This window comes from Sarcophilus harrisii, chromosome X (assembly GCF_902635505.1).
Source record: "Sarcophilus harrisii chromosome X, mSarHar1.11, whole genome shotgun sequence".
NCBI lineage: Eukaryota > Metazoa > Chordata > Mammalia > Dasyuromorphia > Dasyuridae > Sarcophilus > Sarcophilus harrisii.
In genome coordinates, this window is record NC_045432.1 from 26,565,115 (window position 1) to 26,585,274 (window position 20,160).

Genomic DNA, 20,160 nt, shown 5'->3' on the forward strand with positions numbered 1-20,160 from the left:
TCATCATTGTGGATACCTAGCCCAGTAGTCTGACTGTCCCAATCACCTACCTTGTGCCACACTTACAATTGGCTGACCCTGGGCCACTCACTTTCCCTCAGACAACTTGTAGCGGTTGCTTATCCACACGGGTGGAAAAAGATCCTTCACCCAGAGTTCAATTCACTAATAAATTCACAGATTTGATGTTTAAAACAAAAACTGGCCATTCTGAAAAGCCGCTAGATTACTCGTTACCTTCAAGGTTCTTTAAAAAATACTATTCATTGCACAATCATTTAGCAAAAACCAGGATGCTGGAATACTTGGATGGTTTCATTGCTACAAACTGTTAGTTTTTGTGCTTTCAGGTTTGCAAAGCAATTTTCTCCCAATGATTCAGCAGAACATCAGCTCCCTGAAGGTAAGGACTGACTCATTAGGGGTCTTTTTATATCCAATGATCAACCTAGATCTTTTGGCACATATTGGATGTTTGCTGACTTCAATAACATTGGGAAAGTAGCAATGTGAAAATCTTGCAATAGGGAAGCCAAGTGGCTAAAAGGTGAAGTTTGTTGCTTATGAATGTACAGTTGGTAAATGTCTGAAGTGTTCAAGCTCGGTTCTCCCCACTTAGTCCACAGGCCTTTCTCACAGGCCAGAATCTCTCTGAAGTCCTCGGTGTATACCCTAAGTTCTTTGAGCACATGACATGTTACAGTGATGAAGAGCTAGCATACAAAATGCAGAAAATAAAAAGCATTTTAAACACACAGACGAGTGGCTTAATCAACACGAAACGTTTTAATAAAGAACACAAAATACCCAAAGACTCACTCTTTGAAAGGACACGTATTTACATTATTTACCAACTTCGGAAAGCCTCAGTACCCACTGTGAATCTGTTAGGAAACATGGCAAAGATTTCATGTGCTTAAGAGTAAAAGCAAGTCACGAGTCCTTTGAGGACTCTGAAGTGAAAGAGCACATTCCCGTATTCTATCAGCCAAGCTATGAAAAGGCTTCCTAGGCTAGTTCCACCCCCACCCCACACGCATCCTTCAGACACAACTCGTGGAGAGTTGTTCTACAAAAGCCTATTCCATTTGGGATGGAATGCTGCTGGACTCTTGCAACTAAAACCGATCCAAAATAACATTGAACAAAGTGTCCAAAATTAAGTATTTCCAGATGGACAGGTGACATCTCAATTTAATGTCAAACGATGTTGATAGTCAAGGGACTAAAAAAAAAAAAATTTCTTAAAGACCAGCAGAATATAAAAGAAAACTTCATTGAGCTATGCAGCTCCCTAATTTGCTATGGTCTTGATATCACATGAACAATGGGCTTTGGCACGTCGATGTAAACCAGTGAACAGAGCATGTTTATTGTATTTCTGTAATTATTCAAGAGTGGTCAGTTTTGTCCTTAACTATCCAAAATTGAATTGAATAAAAAAATGAAAGGCAAAATTCACGGGTGTATATATATGTGTGTCTGTGTGTCTAGCCACACAATATGCACGCGTACACACACATATATATATACATATAGAATTAAAATCTTGAACCTACAGGTAAATAGAATAAAATGTAATTTCTTATGAACTCGGCTGCTGTGAATTGCATGCAAGAGGTATTCTCTTTGTAATCTATGGCTAGATGCTGACACAAAATGTGTCAGTTGTGGAGCTGGCCCGGGTGCCCTGAGACTGGCTTAATTACAGCCTGGCTTGAGGACCTCTCCAAAAAGAATGCCCCGAGGAGAGGAGTGAATGTCCAAACTACAAGAATTTCAGAAGAATCAGGCAAGACACACAGGATCCAGGGCAATAAAGCTGGAAAGCCGCCTTCTCCTCTCTATAAACGTAGCTTTGTTTGGCTCGGATGTGCTTCACTTGCTGACCTGATGAGCCACGAGAAGGGTACGTGGCAAGATCAGAAAGCCCCTATTTGGATCTGTACAGGTTCTGCCCTTTAAACAAGGCAATGGTGGCAAGTTATAAAAGTCTTTAAAGCAGGGATTTTAAAGCCGATAATTACCTTCAAGATCCCTTTTTCAGAAACGAGTTTTTTAAATAAAAATTTTTATTGAGAAAAATAGACAGGGAAGAAAAGTGGCCCAGAACTCACCTGACTCAGAAAAATGGCTCCCCGCCCCCAAAAAAATCCTTTTTAATTCACAAAGATTTTTCAATTTTCATTGCTTCTCGTGATACTTTTTATTTTCGGGTCTTCTTTTTATCTTATCTTCTGCTTGTTTCAAATGATGCAGCTTCCAATTTTAAAAGAGTAGTTTGCAGGGGGAAGGGAGGGCAGGAATTTCTTTGAGAATGGGATCTACATATGTTCCAAATGGCTGTGGGAGCAGGAAGGCTTCTGGCAAGACCAAGCCCACCTGGGAGGGTGATAACTGGCGACAATTTCCCTGTCATATAAGCACTGGGCAAGAAAAAAAAGGAGCTGAGATCTAGTATTGCTTAAGAGAGTAGGTTAGGAAGGCCTGGCAATGCAACCTCTTGTTAGAGAACCACGTTCATATGAAAAGGTGCCAGAAGAAAGGAGCATTTCCCTAGAGCTGGCTACAGAAGGCCACTAATGAGGAAGGGAATTAAGGAAATTTAATTGGCAAATAGAAAAGGCAAAGGCTTCTTGGCTGAAGGATAGGATTTACATCTTTCCTTCCTTGTGGTCTCAAAATGGTGGTGATGTGGGTGCAATGTTACAAAATATTATGCTAGTTTGGGTTTTTTAAAGGCCACTTATTTCCTGCTTGCACTGCATGACTGACTTGATGCATTCTGGGCTACAGCAGAAATCTCAACATGCATGTGTGCACAATGGGAGAAAAGCAGCCTTTTTATTCTCCAGAAGCCTCCCAATTTGGAAAGCTCGATCATCTTGCTACCCTTTTCTGTGGTCAGTCATTCCAGCCTGGAACATTCTCTTGCACAATAGGTGGTATCTAGATTATGGCTGTGTGTCAACTCTTTACATTGTAAGCGATTTTGAAAGGCAGTGAGAGACCAGCATGTCCTCTTCTTGAAAACTCCCAGATTCTGAAGGATTTTCTACTCTAGGACTGTTCCAAGAAAATTGGAATAAGGATGGGAGAAAAGAAGTTCACCATCAAATGGAAAGAGATCTGGGATGCTTTTAGAAACCTTAGTCTAGAAGACAGGCCTTCACTGTGCTAGGAGGGTCAGCACAGCTAGGTGAGGGGTAAATGTCACTTGCAGCTTCACAGGGGCTTGTTTTCACAAAACAGTATGATTTTTTGCTTCACGTGCTCAACAGTCAAGAGCAGTTGCTCCAAAAGCTTAAAAGACTTTTTTTCTGGGTACATCCTTTCAATGAAATAGAACAATATGAAGCAAATATCAATACAATTTACCACTTAGTCCTCTTTGCAAGGGAAAGCACAAAACATAAGTGAGTAACCAAAGCTCAGGGTGGTTTTTCTATCTGATAAATCTGTTCAGGATTCTGTACGGTATGTCACATTTGCATGCACTTTAAGCATCCTGGGTAAAGCCTCCTGTATAACAACTCGAATACCGCCTCCTAATCATAGTGCATAAAAGAATCCACACTCCCCCCACCCCCCAACCAACCACAGGGACCCCTCACAGACCCCCAAATCAAGTGAAGCATGAAAGATCAAATTGTCAAAATTTGTTGCCATCAACTAAACATGCAAAGAGTTCAACAGCATTCTTCTTAAATGTAAACCGTGCTCTTGAAATGGCACATCACCACTGAAAAAGTCCATTTTACTACACTTTTCCATGAAATGGCTTTCATTTGTTCAGTTGTTGGTTGTAGAAAAGAAGTCAATTAACTGGTACAATAGGCTAGGTTTAACCACTGGCAACTGTGTATGGTTTAGCAATGTGCTTGAAGGTGACTTTTAGGCAATATAGTTGTACTGGTTTGGGTTTTCTTTGTCTCTTTCCATGTAGTCCCTGTCGATTAAGGATTCTATTCTCTTCTTGAGATCGGCAGGCTGGGAAAAAAGCAAAGGAAAGCCTGAGGGAAGAGGTCCTCAGCTGGGCCTAGCTGTCAGTCAATTCCTGCTGACACCCAGAATCCCCTCCTTTTCCCTCCCCTCACTTCCCCTCTGAAGCCCAGGCTGGAGGTGAGCGGTCTTCAGTTCCATACTGGGCACCCACCAAGTGACAGAGACTTGTTTAAGTCTCTAATCAACTAATTGTTGAGCAACTAATAAATAAAATAGGAGGGGAAATTCATTACCATGTCTTTTGCAACATTTTTATATCATGGTCTATTTGCAAAATTCCATTTTCTTCAGAAAGAAGGACTGAGGGACTGAGCTGAGTGTGTTTAAGAAACTCACGGTGAGGGATGTCTGTGCATTCATCTCTATACCTTCACCTATGTATTAAGTACAAAGTGCTATGGAATCCACAGCTCTGGCATTGTTCAGAACTTTCTGCTCCTACTATTCTTCACACTGTTTCAGTGGGGACATTTCAGAGTTAAGCATGCCCTATTGCTTCAATAACAATATATAAAGTTAGAATGGTGTTATAATTTATCTAATACATTTCTTTCAGCATTCTTAAAGAATCACAGAAAGTCAGAGCTAAAAAGGACCTCACGGGACAACTGGCTCAACTCCATTCTCTGAAAATGGCTATACATCTTCTGCTTTGAGATCTTCAGTAACACGCTTCCCAAGTAACCCACTGTGTAAACTCTCAATTCACTGGAAGAGGGAAGAGATTTTCTTTACATTCATGTGGTCTGCAGGAAGGTGAGGATACTGACTTCCTACAGATAGTTGGAGAATATTACTGTACTTCCCTTTAAGTAAGAGTGATACTCCCCACCTCACCCCACCCTACCCTGAAAAACCTGTGAGCTGAAATAGAAAAAAATAATAATAATTTATTTTTAAAAATTTGACCAGGGGAACTGAGCATTTAATGGACTATTTTGGCAAAGTGAAAAAATCCTTTTATATTAACCATCTCCTCTAACACCCTCCAGAACCCCTCTCTGTGTCCCCATCTCTCCCTCATTCCCTCCATCCTCCACAAAAGATCCAATCCAACTCTCTGCATTGCCTGTCTTTTGAAGCAAGGTAAACATCAGAATTCAGGAGTCCTGCATCCTATGCAAATGGGCATTTCTGTTGGCTGCCATCCATTGATTTAAACATTTCAGGATGGGATACTCCATGAAGGCAGGGACTGTTTTGCTTTTATGCCTCACACATAAAAAGAGGTTTAATTCATTAAGGTGAATGTGTTGAAATGAAATGAACAATAGCAAAGTTGCTAATCCTATAATTTACCAAATTGTATGTAGTCTTATTTCAAGATTTATCATCCAATGATGGCTATAGTAGGTAACTGATCTGTAGGTGATTTTTTTCCCTCTCGGTTCATATTTTGATGGGTTCAGTTACTAAGTATCCTATTGACAGTATCAATTCTAACTCCATTACAACACAGATGTTGAGAGTTGGTGTTATGGATTTGTAAGTAGCATAATGAAAATATACAGGAGATGGTTTGAGAAGAACCAACTTGAAATTTTTTTTTTTTCAAAACCTCACATGTAGCCTTAAAAAAAGAACTTCTCCTGAAAGCTAATAATGCCATTAGAACAGGGGTCCTCAAACTACAGCCCTCGGGCCAGATGCAGCAGCTGAGGATGTTTATCCCCCTCACCCAGGGCTATGAAGTTTCTTTATTTAAAGGCCCACAAAACAAAAGTTTTTATTTTTACTATAGTCCGGCCCTCCAATAGTCTGAGGGACAATGAACTGCCCCCCTATTTTAAAAGTTTGAGGACCCCTGCATTACACCATAAAAACCAATCTAAGAGAGCAGTAGGGAATCAAATCCCTTTTTTTCTCCAAAAGAAAAAAGTCCAAACAAAACTCAAACGCTCATTTGTGAGCTACGTAGTAAACAATACTCCCTTCAAGTCCTTTCTGCAAGCAGAGGAAAGTATTTGAACATTCACTCACCTTTACGGGAAACTTCAATTGGTTATACACTTCAGAAACCAGCAGGTTGTGGCCAAGGGCCTTTCTCATCTTCATGATTCTCACAATTGCAGCATCAATCTGATATTGTCGATCCTGAAAGACCCTTTCTGTAGTGCTTGCTTGTTCCTCTACCTGAGAGGTCACGGTTTAAAAAAAAAAAGAGGGCTGAAAGCTTACTATCAAAACACAAGTGTTCCTGGGCTTCCTATCAAATGTTCACATTTGGCAGACACAGCATGATCATTTTTTAAATCATCTAGGACCTCTCTAAAGGAATCTTTTAAAAAATTTAATTTAATCTATTCTTTGGTTTGGTGAGACAATTGGAGTTAAGTGACTTGTCCAGGGTCACACAGCTAGGAAGTGTTAAATATCCGAAGCCACATTTGAACTCGGGTCCTCCCAACTTCAGGGCTGGTACTCTATCCACTGCACTATCTAGCTCCCCCTAAAAGAATCTTTATAAAGCAAAATGCTGTCTATTCAGTGGATTGAGTTTCTAGGGGAGCTCCAGAAAGGGTAAAATGAAGACAGTATTTCCAAGATGTGTCACATGTTCCAACATTCATATCAGAAGTAACCATTTCAGAGACCATGCTTGCCTAATCCTAAAGAAATCAATTTAAGTAGAAAATTGGCATTCTAAACTAAAAGGCTCTGGGGGTTCAAAATTGATGCTAGAATCATGACTTCTTAGTACACAAAAATGATCATAACTGAAGCTCAACTAACTTGGAACATTGTTCCTCAAAGTAGTACTCTAACAGATCAAGACACGATCTCAGTAAAAGAGCGGTAGAACAGAGAGTTAATCTTAAAAGAACCAAGGAGAAGCAAGAGACTTTACAAAATGGAGAAAAGGAAATACCGTTTCTTTCATCTGGATCTGATTGATTTTTATCCGAAAGAGTTTGTGTCTGAAGTCATCATTGCAGGTAAATTTATCACCATCTTCCACATCTTTGCCCTTTGGATTTTTAGTCAGAACTCTGGCTTTGCCACAAGCCAATGACTGAAGTGTTCTTCTTAATTCTCCATCCTCTGAAGAAGAAACAATGGTTTAGGATGCAAATCCTCTGCTCACAGACACAAACAAGCACGTAACATTTTTAAAAGGAGAGTGGGGGGAGAATATGCTACCTATGACCTTTTTGTTCCACCTCACACTACCCTCTAACCCAACTCCCAGTCCTTCCTTGCAGCAAAGGTCAAAAGAAAACAAAACAAAACAAACAAACAAAAAAACAGTTAAGTAAAACTGCCTGAGACATTGGCACTATCTAGTGGGTGCAATATGCTACACCCAGAGATTCCCCCACATCTCCAACCAAAGGAGGGAGAGCACTTTTAATACGGGATCTGGCTTCTGTCCCCATCCTTCCACTAGAGTCATGTTGTGCAAAGAACCCTGAATATGGAAGAGGAAAGAGCTCAATTTAAATTCTGGCTTGTATACTTGCTAGCTGTTGACTAAGGGTACAATACTTAAACCTGGCTAATCTGTACAAGAAGGATAAGGATACTCTCACTACTTACCTCATAGGAGGATTGTTGCAAGGAAAACAGTTTCTAACCTTAAAGCACTACAGAAATAAATTATCATTATTATTGAAACTGCTCTTGGATGTTATCAACTGATGTCCCTCTTTGGGCATGGCCATGGAAGGGCCTGTTCTTAAGTCTTTCTCCTGTTCTTGTGCTTCAGTGAATAGCTCAGTGTAGATGACTGTCAAATCACCATTCATACCTTAACTTCAAAATCAGAAATCATCTGCCCCACAACTTGCTCACCTGTTGCCCCTTGCTGTCACTTCATTTCTCCGAAACTTGTTTTCTGCCTCCTTCCCGTGAAGACCAGCCATTCTACCGATGCTTGCTTGAGCCTCCAGCAAAGGGAGCTTCTCCCTTTGCAGTCTAAATCTCATGGTCAACCCATTTAACCAGATGCTGTCCTCAACCTTTGAATCTTTCTACTGATTATGCTTTGCCAAAGGTCAGCCCTGGGTTATTATACCTCTACCATCTCTGCCTTTTCAGCACTTACTCAAAGGCTACGAAGTACCATAAGAGAAAATGGCAATTAAGATGACCAGGTCTACTAACAAATTTACCTTTTCTATTCTCAGCTGGTCTTAATTGATAAAAAGGTTTTTCCCACATTGAAAAAGGCTACTCTACATAAGCCTCCCTCTTAGGTGAAGAGTGCTCTTATTCAACTGGAAAAAAAAAGCTATCCATTTCCTCTTTTCCACTTCAAAACCCTCTCATGGTTCCTCCATTCCCTCCTCACTTATTCCAAGCTCTGGGAAATAGGAGGCTGGCTCTTCTTGCCAAGACTGGCTTTTCCACTCAAACCCCTGATTCCATCCTGTTTCTCCCCTCCTCTGGTTAATCTAGTCTTTCGACCACCCCATCACCATCATCTGTGTGTCCTCGTGTCCTTCTCCCAGCTCTTTTGGGGCTGCCTGAAAACATGCATCAGAATATAAGCACCAGAAAAATAGAGACTATTTCTCATTGTGTCTCTATGTACGTTCAGTGCCTTGCAGTGTGTCACTTGAACTGAATCTTGCCCAGTATCATCAAATTCTGTCCTCCAGCCTTGTTTCCAATGATCTTGACCTCTTCCTTCTTCTTTTACAATCTGTCCACAATATGAGTTTTTTTCCTTCTTCATTAGTTCTACATCTGCAGCTGCACACTTGAAAACTGCATCTTGGAGCTCTCTGCCTCTTCTCTTTTCCTCAATTAAACTAATCTGCCAGCTTTTTGTTTCAATGTGTTGGCACTTCAAATGCCAAATACCTACCATAGCAAGTCAAAACGTTTCCTTGGGTGACTACCTATCTAGTCAGCCAGTACTATTTCTAACCTACAGCCTAGTTATAAGGTCGCCCCCCCCCCCAACTCTTGGACAGGAGCAAAATCCCCTCCCTGCTTTGATTGGTGCCTTCCAGGAGCAAATCCTCAGGTCACATCAGCAGCTGGCCAAGGACACCTGGATTAGATTTGGGTCATTTGGCCTTGTAGTACCTTGAAGACAGGTGCATCTTACAGACAACATCTGATGTAGAGGATGAAAAAGTACAGGGGTTCTACCAAGAACACAATAAGATCCTTCAATTACAAAAAATGAAATGGAGCATAATCTCAACTGTGAGGGAACAAACATATGGTGACCAACGTAGGACTCAGAATCAGCGTCTGTGTATAGTCAAGTCTGATCATTTATTTCAAAGATCAAAATTAATACCAGATGAGATGATACCCAAATGACATGATTCAAAAGAAGAGAAGACCCTCACATACCAAAATGTCAATAAAAACATTGTGATAAAAAAATAAAAAATAAAAGGAGTGCCTAACAAATAGGGAACAAACTACAGTCTATGTTGAAAGCAATGACAAATGTGAAGAAATTCAAGAATCATGTGAAACCGCAAATATGTGGAGAGATGAAGAGTAAAGAAAGGAGCACCCAAACTACCACAATATAAATGGAGCCAATGTTTTGTTTAGACCAGACTTGTGATTTCACTGGTATGGAGAAATGCCAGGCAAATGAAGAAACTCCTTTTACTGATAGTGACCAGCCCCTGCAGGATAACGCTAACAGGCAACAAAAACAAGAAGACAACACAGGTGCCATCCTATTGACGTTAAAGCTCATTTCTTTCTTTCTTTAACAAGTGAGAAATGATGAAAGTGCCATGTACTATGAGTCAGTCTCACTAATTAGGTGGTTTTCCTTACATGTTTTCAGGGGATAAACTTGGGGGTGGGGAATGGTGTGATTTGGGTGTTCATGGGGAGGTGTCTGTTGTGTCAAAACAAGATGTATTAACACTAAATTAGAAAGATAACGATGAGAAGAAAATGCATGCAATTACAACAGTTCCAACACAAGCTTTTTAAACAAGCTGTTGACTGAAGAATTAGTCAGACTAAAGTACCCAGACTGACATTTAAACAAGTTTCAATGATGTAAAATAACTGTCACAAAAGAGGAGACTAAAAGAGCCCCAAAAGTGCCCCAGCCAACAAACACTAGAAAGTAAAACTTCCTCTGCAAAACACGAGGTAGGAAAATCACAAACTACAAACAGCACCTCTGCACAAGCAGCAAGAAGCAGTAAGCTAACCCTAAGTCCCAACTAAGCAAGATCAGTTCAAGAACACTGATGAGCTGAATAAAAGGTGCAAAGCAAACAGACCCCAAATGGGATAGACAGACCAGTGTTTCTACAGTGATTTATTCCCTTTGCTGATGACAGTGAAAGGACATTTGAATCCTCTAACAACTTTAGCACTTGATAAATTATGTGAGAAAGCAGAAATGACAGCCAACAAAAGCAAGCTGAGAAGAGAAGCTGGAACTAACCAAATATGTAAAGAGAAAACAATATGAAAAGAAATCCAAATTGGAGATGACAAAACTCAAAAGGTGCTCAGAGATCCAAGGCTCACCCTCTCTTGCTTCCAAAAGAAGGTTAAAAGTGTGCAGATTGTATCATTACCTCCAAGAAAGGGAATGGGGAAGAAATCAGAAACTAGTGACCCATGTGCTTACTATTCCATCTCTACAATACCTCTGAAGATACCCTTGCACATCTCTAGGGTATCTTTAAGAAAATCAGGGATCAGGGTAAAAGGGAACAAACCTGCTTTCACAGACAATTCTCTATAGAAAATGTCTTCAGGGTCACAGAACTATCTGTTACATATCCTTCAAGTCTTCCATCCAATACATTAAAATCACACTAAATTCCTTGACAGATACAACCACTGAGATAATAACTTTGTTGAAGAATGCCCTAGTTAGCAACGCTGAGAGGCACAAATAGGGAGACACATTTATCAAAGATGCTCTCACCATCATCCTAGGGGATGACTTGTACAACGTAGAAAATGATTTTGCTTTAGATTGTGAGGGTCTCCAGATGTTAGCCACAGAAAATACATTGTTGACTGCACCAAGCCCCCGAAAACAGCAAAACCTCCTCACTAGCCATGGCCACTCATTTTTCCCCATTCAGTGTAAAGAATCAAATTTAGAATGGCATGCATTTGGAAGGGGCCAAGAACTGAACAGAAAGAGAAGAATAGGCAGGATGGCATTGGAGAAAATGTGGAATGTGTCTATGTGACCTCAGGATGTTTCCTTACTACAAAAGCCCATCTTTTCAATAACATACATACTGCCATTTAATGCCATGACTCCTGGAAATCATGGAATACCCCAGAATCAGAAGAATTAAAATGATTGGAGATCATAATGGTAACGCAGAGACTATGCCATGGCCTACTCATCCAATAACAAAGGGTGTGACCAGTAGTGTAAAACACATCAAACATGGAGGGGAGGAAAAGGAGATGGGGCCAGGTAGGCAAAAAAAAAAAAAAAAAAAAGGTGAAGATAACAAATGATCCGATTGCCGCACTTGGAGCCACAACATATTCTATAACCAACAGGAAAGACCTGCCAATCCTTGATTTGCTCCTCCATGAAGAATTTATGGAAGAACGCAGGACTAAGGAAGGATGGCTAGGTTGTTATCAGCACTATAGTTTGAGGACCACTGGGAGAATCACAAATCTACAAAAGGATACCTACTGTGCTCAGAGGCAGCATCATACATGAACGCTCTGAAATCACTGTGTGTGTCTACATTTGTTCTCTCTGCCTCAGAAAATCTCAAGGGCAGCCAGGCCCTACAGCATTAGTACTGAGCATTAACTTAATGTTAACAAATTCAGAACAAACCTATTCCTGTAGCTTGCTTGATGTCTTCCAAACTGAATTCTTCACCTTCGTTAAACATCAGTAGCACCAGGGTTTGGAAGAGAGATACCTGGAGTTCTTTTCTCCCCTGTTAGAAAAAGACAGCAGTAACATTACTATGAGAGGCAGCACAGTTAGCAAACAGAGGATTAAAGGGGATCTGGGTTCAAGTTCTGCCTCTGACACAGAATGGATGTCTGTGACCCTGAGTCAAGTCTTTTAACTTTTCAGTACCCCAGGCAAACACTCTTGGAAAAACTTTACTTACATACATTGCTACCTGCATTGGTGGAGGTGTATTAGCGATACACAGATGAAATGGATCCAGAACAATAAAAACTCTACATTATTATAAATTCATTCACATATAAGAATAAATCAAATTATTAATTTTTTTTAAATAAGCATTTGTCATTACCTGATTTGGGTGGGTTTAGAGACTCAGATCAAGATCATCTAAGAAAACCAAAGTGGTAACAAAGTGGAAGCATGTGCAGAGAGAAAGGATCACCATCCTTTAAGGTCCTCTGTAGCTTCACAATTCAAAATAAAATGAATGCAAAGGGGCTCTGTGGCTCTTGACTACCAGTCTACTGATCAAGCAACAGCAAAGAGGAAAGGTCCCTTATCATGCAAAAGTCTTGTGGATTCCATCTCACCACCCCCAACGTGGGTTTCTGCCCCAAATGGCAGAGGCAATGTTTTTGTTTTTGCAGCAAGTTATTACAGATTACATTCTACAAAAGGCTCTCTAAAGAGAAAAAACCTGCCAAGACTAGATTGAATAGGTAACACCATACCATGGAACTATTTCAGATAAACGGACAAAAAAGGGATAGGTAGTTTCTTTTAATTGTCCTGGTGAGGAAAATGATTAAGAAGACATGGGGAACATTCAAAAGAAACTTGGGGAGCATCCACTTACCTCTTTAAATTCTGCTTTTAGTACACAATGTCCAAGTGTTGACTGCCACTGAAGTTTCCTCCCACTATGTTTACCCAAGTAAAAAGTCTTGAAAATCTCCTGAAGTCTTACCATCTAAAGAAACGGGGGGGAAAAAATCCTTTCATTGATACTTGTCTTCATAAAACATATAACTCAAAATTATATTGTGTGTGTGTGTTCACCTTTAGAAGGACATGAACTCTGAAATGTTTTCTAAAGCAATGGTGATGGAATACTATCCAACCCAGCTCAACAAACCTTTATGAGCCAGTTGCCTGGAAATGGTTGGGAAGGGAATATAATCTGTGAGTAAGGAATGGAGCCTAAAAGGAACTGGACACACAATTGACCTCATTAGTGATATTCCAAAGAAATGAACTAATTAAAAAGACATTAACATGACTATATACACACGTCTTGTATTTCGTGCTGCTATTTCTAATGAAAAACAATTCCTTCTATTATAAAATGAAAGAAATGGCCTAAGTGGATCAAATGATCCCCAAGGCTCCATCTAGCTCTAAACTCTCCATATTCTGAACTATTCTACCTAATGTTTAAGTTCTATCCAATGACTTACCTCAGCCGGTAAGTGAACCTCCATAGGCACATAGGTTGGCCAATAACCCATTGTTAAGATATTCACAGTTAGTTCAATGTTCCCAGGAAAATTCTGGTTTTGTATATACTATAAAAACCAACACAATGAAATCTCATGAGAAAAAGGCATGTAAATCCTTAAAGCACACTTATATTTGATGTTACAACAGTGGTCAATTTAAGAAATTCCAAGGGGCAGCCGGTGGTGCTGTAGTGGATAGATCACAGGCCCTGGTGTCAAAGGGACTCCAGTTCAAATGCAGCCTTAAACATTTACTAGCTGCGTTTCTTAAGTCACTTAACCTCAAATGCCTCCCCTCTCCCCCCAAAAGAAATTCCAATTTGATCCTTTAGAAAAAGAAACCAAATCCCTCACTTTGAACAATCATATACAATTATCATAGAACCATAAAGATGGTTTCCTTTGCAACAGAGCCCAAATAAATGAGATGTGTAACGATGCCAAAGAAAAGCAGCACCTACTAACACAAAACTTCTTTAGAGTTTACCATGTGTCTATCAAACCATGGTTTTGCCTGGTAGCATTTCAATTTACAAAATGGTAATTTTAGGTGCCATCCTACAATGTACTTTTGTGTTTCATATTATTATATTATTATAGACTTCAAATGCACTACCAATAGAAGCAATCAACTTGTCATTCAACTATTCCCATTTTCATGTGCTCCTCTTCTACTCCATCCAGGTCAAAAGCAGGGCTTTTGGTCCAGTCAGGTGCGATGACTCTAAAAGTGTGCCAAGCATCTTTCCCAGTTCAAATTATTCTCTTTTGTGATCATAGGAGAATAAGTTTTAAATGCTTTCTAACTCAAACCTATTTTCTTTTCTTGATCCCCACCATGAACCACACAGAATTAAGAAGAAGCCTGTGGGGCCAGTGTAAACTACCTGTTTGAACTGAACCATGATGTCTTTGGACAGTTCCATGTCTTTGAACATTCCTTCCAGTTTGCTGGTGAAAGCAGCTCCACATTCTAGAGAAAAAACATTATATTATGTAGAACATGACAAGAGCTGTAAGAATGAAGAATTTCTAGTTCAGAAGGTGCATTACCATAAAATATCCACATCTTCTTAAAGTTAAAAGAAAAATAAAAGAAGCTAACACCATTAATATAAAGTCCAAATTCTTGATTCCAAAGTGACCATATCTCGTATTTGGAAGATCAAATGAAGTAGGACAATTTAAAATAACCTAAAATAATCCCCCCACCCACACACACGCTTCCTTTAAATACAAGAATATACTTGTCTTAGAAATGCCATATGCCTTGTTTGTCTCATTTCATTTTTCATTAATCCAAACTGCTTAAGAAATTAACCTGAAGTGACAAAAAAATTGGACAATTTACAGAAAGGTGCAAAACTGAAATTAAAGAAAGGCTCGATTTCTTTCCCACTGGAATTCCATGCAAATACGAGGAGGAACATTAAGAAGGTGAGAACTATACCATGCTTGAGTTTGGAAAGCATCGACTTCTCAGCATCTACAGATGCACTCTTTCCCACCAACAGTCTCTTGGCTAAATCCTTCTTATAAAAGGCTTCAAAGACATCTTTCCCTGCAACATTTAAAAGCAAAACAAAGAATAACCTGTGATGAAAAAAGCTGACAAAATTTTCATTAATAACATCATAACTATAAAGTATCACAACTAGGTTATTCAAAAGTTATCCTGACAGAACAGGAAAAAAAGTGGATTTCAAGTCTAGCACTGGAGTTCAAATCTTAGTTTTTCTATTTACTTGTTGATGACCTTAGGTCAGTTTCTCCTCAGGGTGGGACTTATTTTTTTCTTCTGCAAAAGAAAGGGAGACTAGATGAACACTAAGATCCTTTCTCACACTAAATTCTATAGGGCCAAAGGTTCAGTCACTCCACTAGACACACGATACTGGTCGGAATAAAGCTCTTACTCTTAAAACATTGATGTGGAAAGTAAAAAAAAAAAAATTAACATATACTAAAAAATAACTTGAATTGTAGGCGACACTCAAATTTTATATAAGCCAGATTTACATTTACTTGTGTTTATACACCTAGCTAGACTGTGGATGCCACTAATAAAGTTCATTAACATAAGGATCCAAATGAAAAAAGTGCTCTAAATCTGAACAAAACATTACCCCTGGCCATTCAGCAACAACTTCCTATTTGGTTCGAGTGGCTTGCAACCAACAATTCTTGTTAGAAGGTCAAAACCAAAGCACAAAAGTTTTATAATGAATCTAAATCAACTTCATAAATTCAACTATAGGAATAAGATTCTTACCTCTGCCTCAGCTCAATATCCCTACCAGAATATATATGACGTTTCTGTTGAGTGCTTGCTTTTGAGTAAAAGGAAAAAGTTCCCACAGTTCAGAATCACTCACCATAAATGAAGCGAAATATAATCATGATCTTATCCAACATTTTCTCAAGTTCTTCATCTGTAGCTTCTTTATTTCCTGCACGGAGTTTTGAATCCACGTATTTTGCTTTTAAAAAGGAGGGGAAGGGAGGGAACATGTATTATTTAATGATGTTTAATGGATGGATGTCCTACCAACTATGTTCACCCCAAACTGCTTTCACTGTTGTAGAGACAAGGCATGTACAGAATCACCAAAGTCCCCCAGAAACACTGACATCCATTTCCCCCCCCCCAATGGAATATATTTATTATTCTTTTTTCTTTTTAATTTAATAGCCTTTTATTTACAGGTTATATGCATGGGTAACTTTACAGCATTAACAATTGCCAAACCTCTTGTTCCAATTTTTTACCTCTTACCTCCCACCCCCTCCCCTAGATGGCAGGATGACCAGTAGATGTTAAATACATTAAAATATAAATTAGATACACAATAAGTATACATGACCAAAATGTTATTTTGCTGTACAAAAAGAATCGGACTCTGAAATATTGTACAATTAGCTTGTGAAGGAAATCAAAAATGCAGGTGGGCATAAATATAGGGATTGGAAATTCAATGACATCCATTTTTTTAAGAAGCTACAATATGCTAGTTAATTTCTAGTTATGCTTCAGAATGGTAACAGTAACTGAAACCAAGATGTCGACCTACCTACTGTTCATCTATTCAACCAGCAAAAAATACAACAAATACTAATACGGGGTCCTCTCCTAAGGCAATTGGGGATCCTTCCTCTAACTTCTCAAAAGAATGGTTGACTCTACTATAACAGAGGTTTTTAAGATGACTAAATATGTAACATGGGAGACAGAAGAATTGAGTGGGCCAACAGCTGCCTTTAGAAATTTTTATGTCTGCTTACACCCCCAAAATATGATTATGGATATACTGTGTATCTTGGTATGTATGTTTATATGTACATATATTGCTGCAATTCTTCTGCAAGTAGGTAGGAATAGAAGCTGGTTCTTAGAGGTCAATATTGGTTTTCCAGGAAATGAGATCTAGGCAGCTGTGGCTGAGGCTACAGAGAAATTGTGAAGTCATGTGGTTTCTTTTACCTAATGCTAAAAACAGAAAAGGCAAGCTCTGGATGGAACCAAATATTACAAAGATGCCTTGCTTATATGATACTGTAAAGAAACACACTGAATTTTAAACAACACTTGGGTACCCAAACTGGCAAAACATTTAATTAATTAGGATAATTATAAATAGCAGGAGCAAAAAAGAGAAATTAGACAAACTACAGGGGAAAAACTAAACACACTGTGGTAAGTGAATACAATAGAACATTACTGGGCCAAAGAAATGACAGATATAAAGAAGTCTAAGAAACAAGGCAAGATCTGCGTCAACTGATGCAGGTCAAAGAAAGCAGCCAAGGAAAACATAGGCAATGACAATAGTGAAATTAACGAAGATAACAGACTCAAGGCCAAATGCAACACCCAATGTTGGGCCACAGTCTCATCCTGGAACACTTTTCCTGAAGAAGTATCAGGGAGAAGAAGGGAAGTGAGGAGGTAAGCATGTATTAATTACCCACTGTGTGCCAGGCACTATGCTAGGTGTTTTGCAAACATTATCTTATTTGGTCCCCACAATGACCTTGGGAGCTGTTATTTTGCCTATTTTACAGATGAGGAAAATGGAACAGGATAGAGTGATTTGCTCAGGGTCACACAAGCTAGAAAGAATCTGAGGTTAGATTTGAACTCAGGAACATGAGTTTTCCCCAACTCCCAGCCCAGAGCTCTATCCACCTCTATCCACAGGACCTGGCTGCCCTCAGCTAAGAAAGGGGAAGCAACAAAAGATTCTAAATATTCAAAAGTATCACGAAGTTTGCATTCATAAGAACTCAAGCTAACACTCAGTGCTCACTTCCTCTTACTTTATTTATGATTCTAACACTCCTAGTCCCCGGTTGTAATTAATCCTCAACAGATTAGAGAACACTAGAAATAGGGGTGGGAAGTACTTAGCACAGTTCAGGGAGAGCAGGCAAGCCGAGAGCATAAACAAATAACAGCTTAAACCTGTTAAAGAGAGGACAGAAGCATGAAGTCTGGGGCCATTTGGTATGGGAACAAATGGACCTATATATCATTCTAGAAAGCTTCACTGTTCTATTCATTGTTATATATATACAATGAGATGTATACAAATATAAAGAGAGAAAAGTGGAATTCAGCAACCATAGGCTGGCCTTAGAGCCAGGTGCAGCTAGGATCAAGCCTCATATGGGCTGTATGGCCCTGGGTAAGTCACTTAACCTCTCATTGCTCCACTATAGATTAGATATATACACATAGTTTCCACACCAGGAATTCCCAAAACTAATTAAAAAAAAAAATAAAAATAAAAAAAAAAAAAAAAAAAAAAAAGGAATACTGGTTTAAAAATCAAACAAAACAAAACTAGGGATACAAGGATATCTCAGTGTTCAATGTATGTATGTATGTATATGTATTTGCATGTAGTTGCTCTGCCTGCCTGGCAGCTTATACTGGGAAGGAACTTGGCCCAGAAACCAAAGTCAATACAGAATATTGGCATGTCTTGAAGCCAGGACTTTCAAAGCTTGGAGCGGTGTGGTATGTGCTAGCTAGCTAGCTAATGATAATAACAATGTTTACATATTTGTAAAACACTTTATACACATCTCATTTGAACTTCACAACAAACCAGCAGGACAAGGAAGTATTACTGTCCTTATTTAACAACTGGATAAACTGAGGCTGAGAGAAGTTAAGTGGCCTGCCTAGGATCACAGAGTCAATGTGAAATAGGATGTGAGCTCAGGGCTCTCTGACTCCATGTCTATGAGCTAGCTATTTACTGGCCACCTAGTTTTTTCTCATGGCTATTTTAACTCTCTCTCTCTCTACTTATCTGAGTCTTCCTATCTCTCTCACCAACACACATATAGAAAAATATATCTACCAGTATGTGTATGTGTGTATATGTATATATGTGTGTGTGTATATATATATATATGTCTATTTTTACATATGAACACATTTTTCTATATCTATAGTATATAGATATATCTATAAGTAAGTAAAATAAACATTTTTCATCTGTATATATAAGCTATATTTTTAAAGTATCTAAACCTCAGTATTGCACTGAGGATCAAAGGAATTCATACAAATAAAATGGCTAACAAAATTTGAAGTGCTATAGAAATTCAAGCTATAGCTATACAGAATTTTCCAGCTATACATCCATGTGTGTATGTGTGTGCATGTATGCATACACATATATATACACATAGAGCATACAAACAGAAGTGAGATATACTTAAACATATAAATAACAGATAGATACAAGCACATATACATGTGAAACAGGAACTATGTAAAATGAACACTAACACCTGAAACATACTTAGAAACTTGTGAAATTAATGGAGAAAAATGCATCCATGTGCACATATCAGGTATGTATAAACACACTTATATGAAATGCCTACAAATGGAGACAAACATCTTGATACTAACTACAGATATGGAGACGTATATAGCTACATTGATATGTATAAATCATTTGGATGAATGAAGATAGATTAGATAGAAACATTTACCTAGACAGCTGAAATGTATATAAATGGGGAAATAACTATAACTATAACTATATGTATATATATATATATATATATATGCATGCATCTAGAAAGGGATGAACTATATACAAAGGAATAGAAAAATGGACATATCTTATCTCCACACACATGGATATAGCTATGATATATATAGATATGATATAAGTGAAACAAAAAGGAACTCAGATTTATAAAACTTAGGGACATGAGATATGTATAATATAGATAAAACAACAAAATTTTACATAGCTAAAAATATACAAAGGGAGATTATAATAGTGCTGCCTGGATACAAATAAATATAAAAGATAACTGAATGGAAATGTCAAGATGTATGCATGTGAACAAACACACACACGAAATGTGTAGGAAAGGCAATGCATGTACCAACATATTATGAAATGCATATATAAAACTGTATATATTTCCGTATACTATCCAGGAAATATGTATAAAATAAAATGCATACATTAATCTATATGTGAAATGCAAATGAAGATCTAGAGACTCCACTAAGCACCTATGTATATATGAACATACACAGAATTAAATACACAAAACGTGTCCAAGTATGAATAAAAACAAGTTGCATAAGCATGATAAATGTGGAGCTATGTTTAGAAGAATTGCACATGTTTAACCTATATTGGATTACTTGCTGTCTAGGGAAGGGAGGAGGGGAAGGAAGGAAGGGAGAAAAATTTGGAACACAAGGTTTTGCAAGGCTGAATGTTGAAAACGATCTTTGCTTGTATTTTGGAAATAAAAAGTATA

At 38.5% G+C, this 20,160-nt stretch overlaps 1 protein-coding gene across 3 annotated transcripts in view; it reads right to left on the reverse strand.

Annotated features, from left to right (window-relative positions):
• Nucleotides 1–763: 763 nt before the first annotated feature.
• Nucleotides 764–20,160, reverse strand: part of CUL4B (cullin 4B) — a 62,504-nt gene continuing 43,107 nt past the window's right edge. For all 3 annotated transcript variants that reach the window (XM_031944900.1, XM_012553232.2, XM_003774762.3), the window contains 9 exons: nt 15,732–15,836; nt 14,807–14,917; nt 14,244–14,329; nt 13,315–13,422; nt 12,714–12,827; nt 11,771–11,876; nt 6,875–7,047; nt 5,986–6,138; nt 764–3,990 (listed from right to left, as the gene is read on the reverse strand). In XM_031944900.1, coding sequence (XP_031800760.1) covers nt 3,895–3,990; nt 5,986–6,138; nt 6,875–7,047; nt 11,771–11,876; nt 12,714–12,827; nt 13,315–13,422; nt 14,244–14,329; nt 14,807–14,917; nt 15,732–15,836 — 1,052 coding nt within the window. In that variant the 3' untranslated portion in view covers nt 764–3,894. The remainder of the gene's footprint in view (nt 3,991–5,985; nt 6,139–6,874; nt 7,048–11,770; nt 11,877–12,713; nt 12,828–13,314; nt 13,423–14,243; nt 14,330–14,806; nt 14,918–15,731; nt 15,837–20,160) is intronic.